Source organism: Arachis ipaensis, chromosome B5 (genome assembly GCF_059453495.1).
Source record: "Arachis ipaensis isolate K30076 ecotype BB chromosome B5, ASM5945349v1, whole genome shotgun sequence".
NCBI classification, from domain to species: Eukaryota; Viridiplantae; Streptophyta; class Magnoliopsida; order Fabales; family Fabaceae; genus Arachis; species Arachis ipaensis.
Window position 1 is genome coordinate 148,855,331 of NC_142440.1, and position 9,947 is coordinate 148,865,277.

Below are 9,947 nucleotides of genomic sequence, written 5' to 3' on the forward strand. Positions count from 1 at the left end.
AGTGTCCTAGGAACACTCGTTAGCAAGTTTCTAATAATATAAGTGTTTAACTATCATGTGTATGTCTACATATTTTCTAAGAACTCATGTTAAAAAGATTACTGTTAATAGAAGTTTTAATTTAAAATTTTTCTTTCAGTAAATATATAACAAATATATTAAAAATTTAAACTTTAATTTTTTATTTTTAATAGAAATTTTTTTAATTATATTTATAACTATAACTTATGCGTCCATGATACATGTTAGTTAAATTCATATACTACAATAAAAATTATTTTTAGTGGCAAATTTTTAATGAGAATAATATATTTGCGACCATTAAAAAAGTTTTTATCGATAATTATATAATTGCCACTAAAATTTTTTAGCAACAAAGTATAAGAAAGTTAATGTTAAATTGGTACTAAATATATTAGCAGTTATTTTTATTATCACTAAAATCAAAATAAATAGTCAGTAAACATGATTTTTTGAGTTGTACAAGGAGTGCTAGGGGCCAGCAACTTTTGTGATTTATAGCCATCAAACAACTATCAATGATGATTTTAATGGTGTACTGAGATTTCATCAAATCACTCACTTTTTTTTATTGGTTATATGCTGGCCAGAATTTAATGAAGTTGCTGGCCCTAGACTTTTCCTAATAGTAATAATACCACTAATTAAGAACCATTTAATTTCACACACAAAAAAAAAAAGAAAAAAAACAAGCTAAGGGAGGGTCCCAAAGCCCAGCATGTTTTGCATTACAAGAGGCTTGTCAAATAATGTGCATGCTTATTCATCTGCCACAAACACCTGATGTTAAAAAAGAAATGGTTACAAAACCTAGTTACTAATAAACATTGGGTTTTAAATCATTTGCTATTTTGGCCAAAAAAATTCCTTTAACATATCAATGGTTTACACAACCATAACCTAAAAGCAACTAAACAAAAACTACACACATACATCAAAAACCATCACCCCTCCCCCCCTACCCCCCAAAAAAGAGTAAAAATCCCCATCAAAAATTAAATTAAAGTAGCAAGAACAAAAAACACACCAAACCCATATCCCACAAATTAACAATGGCAAATTATTTGTACAAAGTTCTTTTGATTCTTACTCTCTTTTTATTCTTCCTTGTTGCCGTAGATAGCAACATACTTAACAAACACCACAAACACCATCGCAAGTCAAGGTTCAAACCCATTTATCCCGATCCAAGGTTTCCAGTACCCTTCCCAATAAATGACCCTACTAACCCTATAAATGATCATAATGACAATAATAACCCTACAAATGATGGTGGTGATACCACTATTGATGAGGAAATTGCAAAGGGTGATTTTGAGACAGATTTCAATGGGGCATGGGAATTGCTTTCACCAAACTCGGGTGTTTCAGCAATGCAAATCAATTTGATGCCAACAAACAAGATTATTGTGTATGATGCCACCATTTATCGCATCTCTAGGATCCAATATCCACCGGGGGTGCCTTGTGTTCCATTCATGGATGAATTCACCAAACAAATGAAACAAGATTGCTTTGCTCATTCTATGGAATATGATCTTGACACAAATCAAGCTAGGCCACTCAAGGTTCTTTAATTTGTCTCTTCTTTTCAAGAACAATTCCTATGTATTTCTATGCCATAAATGTTTTAAGAATATTCATAATTATACTTGCTTTTTTTATTTATAAGTTCTTAAAAGTTATATATAAGTATGACCAACAAAAAATAAGTAATAATTATATAAAAAGTTAATTTTAATGGCATAAAAAATAATTAGAAAATTTATGGACGATGATAAGTTCAATAACTCACAATTTAAACACATCTACAAAAAGATTTTGTAGAGAACTTATTAAGAATTTAGAAGTTATTTTTTTTAACGGTTATGTTATGTGTACACTAAAATAATAAATTACTAAAGTCAGTCACCAATATAAAATATATATGTTAGAATATAAATACATATTGAAAATAAATTAAATCACATGTATTTATATACAAATAAATTAGTGGCTAATTTTAGTGTACGAATAATATTTTTGTTTTTTTAATAAAAATAAATTAGAATTTTCCTTATAAAAACCCATTAAATATAACTTATTGTTAGGCTGTGTTTTACAAGAATCTTTGAAATGATTATGAAGGTAACGGCAGATCCATGGTGTTCATGTGGAGGGCTTGCACCTGATGGAACCCTAATAAGCTCTGGCGGTTTCAGAGATGGATCAAGAACCATCAGATACTATGGTGGACCTAACTGCCAAAAAGACTGTGATTGGAGGGAACATAATGAAGCTTTGAAAGAAGATAGATGGTATGTACCCTACGCTATTTCTACACTACTAAAGTGCACATTAGTCACATGTACTCATTTAATTTCATGTGAAGGATTATCCCATATATATTTGAATTAAACTAACACTAATTAATTTTTCAAGTTATTGAGTAGAAGTTTGGACTCTCTTTAGCTTTGCTGAATATATTGGTTATGTTATTAGGTATGGAACTCAAACAATTCTTCCGAATGGTGATTTCATAGTGATAGGAGGTCGCAGATCTTTTAGTTATGAGTTCCTCCCAAAAGTAGAAGGTCAAATTACCGATAAACCCTACTTCTTCCCATTCCTCTATGAAACCTCTGACCTTGATGAAAACAATCTCTATCCTTTTGTCCACCTTATTCCCGATGGAAATCTCTTCCTTTTCTCCAACAATCGCTCTCTCCTTCTCAATCCCACCAACAACAAGGTTGTCCGCACCTTCCCCGTCCTCCCCGGCGGCTCCAGAAACTACCCGGCCTCCGGCGTGTCCGCCCTTCTCCCCATAAACCTCAACAATAATAATGTCTCCGCCGAAGTCATCGTATGCGGCGGCAACCACCCCAATGCATTTTTCTTAGCTGAAACTAGAAAAACTTTTCTTTCGGCTCTTCGAGATTGCAATAGGATGGTGATCACAGACCCTAACCCTAGCTGGGACTCAGAACAAATGCCTTCAGGGAGGACCATGGGGGATGCCCTAATACTCCCCAATGGACAAATCATGTTCATCAATGGTGCGCAAAGGGGTACGTCTGCATGGTGGGATGCAGACCAACCCAATTTGACTCCGGTCTTGTATAGTCCTCAAAAGGCCAAAGGAACCAGATTTAAGGTTATGAACCCTACCACCATTGCCAGAATGTACCATTCAACCTCCGCAGTGATTCCTAATGGCAAGATTTGGGTTGCTGGTAGCAACACTCATGACACTTACAAAGATCAAGATAAGTTCCCAACTGAGACTAGGGTTGAAGGATTCTCTCCTCCTTATCTTGACCCTAAGCTAGACAAGTTTCGACCTCAAATCATTGAAGAAACTTCCACCAAGGATTTGAAGTATGGGGTTAACTTTGAGACACAATTTTCAGTGAAGACAGGATTTCATCGTTTGACAAAGAATGATATCAAGGTTACCATGTATTTCCCTCCTTTTACAACTCATGGAGTGGCTATGAGCCAAAGGCTTTTGGTTCTCAAAAATGAAGGTTTTGTTAAAGATTTTATTAAAGGGGTTTTTAGGTTAACATCGGCGGCGCCGCCGGCCGGTGAGGTTGCTCCTCCGGGATATTACTTGCTATTTGTTGTCCACCGTGGGGTACCTAGCAAAGGAATGTGGGTACACATTCAGAAATAGGATATATAGATCGATAGATCTATCTATTTCTTGGAAGCTATTGGTATTTTGTGGATAGTTATGTTCTAGTTTTTGTATTGAAATTCCTCATTTTTTGTATGTAAAGAAAGAAAATGATGGAAAATAGTAATGTATATAAATGTAAATTAATTACATGCTTTGTTATTTTAGTTCAATTCGTCCAACTTCTTGTAGAAGAGAGTTGCAACGCATAGGAGGAACTAGTTCATATTAATTAGTGTTACTTGAAATAATGTAAATAATTATGTTAATGATTAAGAAAGGATAGTGGTATCATTTCTCCCTAGAATACTATTCATAAAAATTTTCCAATCCCTTTTTTTATTTTTATTATTATTATTAGGAAAAGTATAGGTAACCAATAACATTTTTGAACAATATGTAAACAATGTGAATTAATAGGGTTAAAAGAGTAAATTTAATTAGTAGCATTAAATTAGGGTGTAGTATATTTTTATTTGATTGGTAGTTGTTCATGTTGTTCAAGATAATCATTTTAGTATTCTCCTTATTATTATTATTATTATTTTATTATTATTATCTCAGACCATGTCTCATTCTAGTTGGACTAATCAAATCAAAATTTTATTTAAAAATTTATTATTTTCTAATAAATTATTATATACATAAAATATAGTTTAAATCACTGATACTTATTTAAGTGAATGAATCAATCAATTAAAATTAGTTATTATTAGCCTTTAATTTTTTTTTTTGTTGGTGAAATTGGGTTCAAATAAGAGATTGGGCATTTGGATTTCTTCTTTGATCTTTTGTATATGATTCCATTGGCCCTTTTCTCTCTCTCTCTTATTTTTGGAACTGGGCACCCAATTTTATTTAGTGTTTGAGCCTCCGACCCGTGTGTTTTATTTTTAAAAAACTCTATATATTAATATTGTCCGTTAACCTACTTCTATTTGTCTAGATGTTTTTTTGAAAAAAAGCAGCTAGTGTTGAGCATAAGAAAACAACAAAAGAATCAACATAAACTATAAAGAAAAAGAAAAACTAGCCAGCACATACAACGTTAACTTTATCGCTTGTGATCTCCAATATTATTATCAACAACAAAAAAATCTACCCATAGCTACTCCTTATAATTTGTAAAGAACATATGGATAATCTCGTTGACCTCTTTTTTTTTAGGTTGAAAAATCCTTCTATTCCTTTTTAGTCATATGTTCCAAATAATCGCACAAAAGTATACCATCCATCTCTTACCTATCTCCTTACTAATAAATATCTCAATCTAACTAAGAAAATGTTCTTTCAACGTCCTTGGACACGACCATTGCCTTGCAACAAATGATAGCCAAACGCACTAAACCTACCAAAAAAATCACAACCAAAAAACATATCTTTCGAAAGCAAATATAATTATTTCGATAAAATATTCCTTTCATTTCATTCTTTTTCTGTATTACAGAATCTGATTCTTTTTGGATTATAGTTAATGGTTGTTTAGAAATTCCATCATTATCCCAGAATTGTACATGAGAATAATTAGGGGTATTCGTAGATCGAATAAAATATAGTCAAAATCTCAATTCAATTTACACTTTTTATACTTAGATCTAATTAAAATTATATATTTGCAGATCGAATCTGATATCGGATATCGAATATATTAAAAACTTATTTTTATAAAAAATCAATAATTTTTTTAGTTCATTTAATAAAATTTTTTTCACTCTAATAAAATCTCTTTTTCATTCTTTTTGACATGCTCACACTTCTAAAATATTATGAAACTAGTTTTTTTAAAATAAAAAAATAATACAATGTATATGTATAATTATTATTATTTAATTGAAATAAAATATAAATTCAATATATATATTATTTATTTATTTATTATTTGGTGCCGCCAATCTCCACATATACGGATTGGATCTTATATAGATATAAATGTGATATTCGCAATACAATTTTATTAGAATGTAATTGAATTCAATTGGATCATATTCGCAAATTATAAATCGAATACAGATAAATACGACGGATTCATGGATATAATCCCATTTAAGAACACCCTAACAACAATAGCATTAGCTTTCAACGGCGGTGGTGACACGGCTGAAAGCAGTGTTGACCGACGACTCCCCAGGTCACGGTGTGGGGCGACGGTGATATTCCATGTATGAATAAATCATGACCAGCGTTTAAGAAAGGAGGAAAAAGGTTTTCACTTTCTTCATATATGTCATGTTCTCTGTTGGTCAATGTGGCGTGCACGTCCCATATTTATTTAAGTACACACCCTTCAACTTAATTTATTCCTTCATAGACAATTGAATAAGTGAATTAGTGATCGAATTGAAAATCACTCTCAAGACTCAACACTAGAAGCTGTAACTAGCTATTGAACTCTATAGTCCTATGCACGACATTCTCTTATTCTCTCACCGCGTTCTTCTCTCCAGCTTCACACACCAACTTTTTTCCATGCAAATCATATAATATTACCAATCTACATATTTTTATTTGGACCAAAATTAAAAACCTAACTCTCTTTGGATAGTAATCTCCTAAAGTAAATCTCAATATATATTATCATGTACAAAAAGCTAGATATTCAAAATTTACTTTTCAAAAAAGTACCTGCTTATTGAATTGATGATATGTGAAGCTAATGATATCTGACATCAAATTGTGACATACATACACTTTTTCTAATTCGTGTAATATATATATATATATATATATATATAATTGTATATGGAAACAAACTTCTAATTTGAAATACAATTAGAACGTACATAAATTCGTTATCAAAAAATATTACGTACACCTAAAAAATCAACTATTAAATTAGTTGTTATATATATATGTATGAAGACATGTGTTGTTTAACTTAATTTAATATTTTTATATTCAATATATATTGTATACCAATGACTGTTTTTTAGTGTATACATTACATAATTATTCTTTATTAATTACTAGGCTGCGTGCTCTCACACAGTCACATTATAACAATAATTTAATTAGAATGTCAAACGTCACTATTATGAAAATAAAGGTAAATAATATAGTCGGATGGAAACTAACCAATTAAATTATTTTTAATTCATCTTTCATCTTTATAATATATAATACATAGCACTATAGCAGTATGCTATATATATAAAGTGATCTAGATGGAACCAAAAGACAAATAAACGACCAAATTTTCAACTCCATATAAAACATACATCAAACACATACATATGGCAGCAGCATCTGAAAAAATGGTTTTGGCTTTGTTGTTCATATTTTTCATGGCACGAGGGATTATCATAGTGGATGCAAACTTTGGCAAAAGCATGTATCTCACATGGGGTACCCAACATGCTTCAATTCAGGGTGAAGATCTTCAGCTTGTGTTAGATCAAACTTCAGGTATATACAATAATCTACTATATATGCTTCTCATGCACCCAATTCTTTTGTATTGTTATTTCTAATAATTCTATATATATTTCTTTGCTAATTAATAAGTTAATTATTCTATTTGGTTACATAGGAATAATGTAGTGTTTGAGGATAAAAAATATACTGTAAACGATATCAAGAGTAATTATTTGTTGCCAATGAGTAATAGCTCAAATGGCATAGTCTCTCCATACTCAATTAAAAGATTGCAAGTTCGAGTTTCATATCTTTGGTAAAAAAAAAAAAAAGAGTAATTATTTGTTTTATTGTGGAGTAAGTAGATATATAAATAAATTTATTTTTGTGAGCTTAATTAACAATCTTGCTATTTAGCATGGTTATGAAAATTGAATTGAAAATTGAAAATGGGTCATTGAATCAATTCGATTAAGATAAAAATCAATCAGTAATGAATCAACTAGAATAAAAAAATCGATTAAACAACCGATTAACTGATTGAACCAATCTAGTTATTTAACGGTTAAATGATTTAAAATTATAAAATATAAAAAAATATTTTTTAAATTATATATTTATACATAAATAAACACTAAAAAATATATTTTATACATAAATATATTATTTTATATACTCGTCGGTTTAATCACTTATTTAAACCTTTAAACATGTGATCCTCTCATTTTTACTAATTCCATTACCGATTTAATTTCCAGAATTTTGCTATTTTAAAAGAAAAAAAAAAAGAGAAAAACAATTAAGAGAAAATATTTTAAAAATTTTATTTAAAAATCTATTAAAATAATTTAAAATTCTAAATCATTTCTCTTGAAAATTAATATTGAGAAAAATTGTAATTAACGAAGTGAAAACATGGGTTGAGTTTTAATTTCAGGCTCTGCTGCTCAAACAAAGATACCATTCTTATTTGGAAGTATAGAATCGAAAATCAAACTGGTACCTAATAATTCTGCAGGAACTGTTACAGCCTATTATGTAAGTAGTTCATTGGATACACAATTATTGATTTTGTTCCGTTTTATCTGTCACTAATAATTTTATTTTCTTTTATTTTTTTAATTGTTGGAATGGGTAAAGCTATCCTCAACAGGAAGTCAACATGATGAGATAGACTTTGAGTTCTTAGGCAACATTTCAGGACAACCATATATTGTCCACACAAACATATATACACAAGGAAATGGAAGCAAAGAGCAACAATTTTACCTTTGGTTTGACCCTACCGCTGATTTTCACAATTACACCATTCATTGGAACCCCACTCAAGTTGTGTAAGTTTATCAATTTCATTTACCACACTTTTTGGATGAACAAAGCAGAGAATTAAGTCATGAAAATGGGTGGTAAAAGCTCATTCACAGTCAATTTTACGTGAAGTTAATAGTTGAAAATCGTCAAATAATTTGACTGATTTGACTAAATTTTCATCTAACGACTCTTAGTCATTAACTTCACATGCTATATTTGAGTTTTCACCAAACAAGACTAATTATATTGAACTGTAAAAATTAGATATTCAATTAAAATTTTGGCATATTTATTAAGTAAGGAGTATTATACTTTTTGTTGGTTAAACAAAATGTTAACTTTTTATTTGTTATATATATTGAAGATTCAGATTTAAAAGGATAATTTGTTAATCAGTTTAACAATACTTTTTGATAAAATTATAAAAAAGGTCCAAAACTTTTTAATTTGTTTGATTCATTCAATAGCACGTCATTTTTCAAAAAATCTTGCATTCTCTATTTTTTTTTCTAATTATTAAGATTTACCTTAAATTTAATATAATAAATTATTATATATTTTTCTTTTAAAATTATTTTTTTGAACCTGTCGTCGTATTAAAATCAATTCAATTTAACGAATTCGTCAATTTTTTACCTTACTTGCAATAAGTTTTTTGAATTGAAATTAATCAATCTACCTAACCAATTTTCAGTTAATCGGTTGAATCAATTAGTTTGACCTAATTTTCATAACCATAATTGAAACATGTAAAAGTGTTTAATTATTTTTTTTCTTTTTTCTTAAAAAAACTAGGTGGTATATTGATAGCATACCGATTAGAGTTTTTATGAACTATGAAGAGGAGGGCATAGCATACCCAAACAAGCAAGGAATGAAAGTATACACAAGCCTATGGAATGCAGATGATTGGGCCACAAGGGGTGGTTTGGTGAAGACTAATTGGACCAATGCACCATTCATTGCAAGGTTGAACCGTTTCAGAGCAAGGGCTTGCAAATGGAATGGACCAATTAGCATAAACAATTGTGCCTCTAATGTCCCTTCTAATTGGTGGACTTCACCCATTTACAAGCAATTAAGCTATGCACAGATGGGTCAGTTAAATTGGGTTAGAAACAATTACATGATCTATGATTACTGCAAAGATACCAAGAGATTCAATGGTCAAGTGCCTCCTGAATGTTTCAAGACACAGTTCTAAGTGTTAAATTAACCGTAAGTACTTTAACGATGATGTTTTTATATGAATATTATATTATAAATGGTTAGATAATTCAGTTAAATATATCAATTTATCTAATAATTTATAATGTAATTTTCATACGAAGACATCGTCAATACTAAGTCATATGTCATATGTCATGTGAATTTTCATAAGACAGAATCTATTCATGCGGGAGTTTGTTTTGTCTTTTGTCTCAATATTTTTAATTTGTTTATGGGATTCAGAGTTCAGACTTTGTGATTTAATTATTGTTCATGAACTGAATAATACTGCCTTGTGCATTGTAATTTTTCGGTTATTTTCAACTTTATTTCCTTTCTTATTGTACCCATATATTGTATGTTAAAATCTCTTATTCTTTATTACTATAAGTCA

At 29.9% G+C, this 9,947-nt stretch overlaps 2 protein-coding genes across 2 annotated transcripts; both read left to right on the forward strand.

The window, feature by feature from the left end:
- Positions 1-1,316: 1,316 nt before the first annotated feature.
- Positions 1,317-3,679, forward strand: LOC107642132 (aldehyde oxidase GLOX1-like). Its single transcript, XM_016345442.3, has 3 exons — positions 1,317-1,589; positions 2,149-2,318; positions 2,503-3,679. The coding sequence occupies exons 1-3, from the start codon at positions 1,395-1,397 to the stop codon at positions 3,677-3,679; spliced, it is 1,542 nt and encodes a 513-aa protein (XP_016200928.3). The 5' UTR covers positions 1,317-1,394.
- Positions 3,680-6,912: 3,233 nt separating this feature from the next.
- On the forward strand, positions 6,913-9,548 carry XTH26 (xyloglucan endotransglucosylase/hydrolase 26). The gene is made up of 4 exons (XM_016345443.3): positions 6,913-7,084; positions 7,971-8,071; positions 8,174-8,367; positions 9,140-9,548. The coding sequence occupies exons 1-4, from the start codon at positions 6,913-6,915 to the stop codon at positions 9,546-9,548; spliced, it is 876 nt and encodes a 291-aa protein (XP_016200929.1).
- Positions 9,549-9,947: the final 399 nt, after the last annotated feature.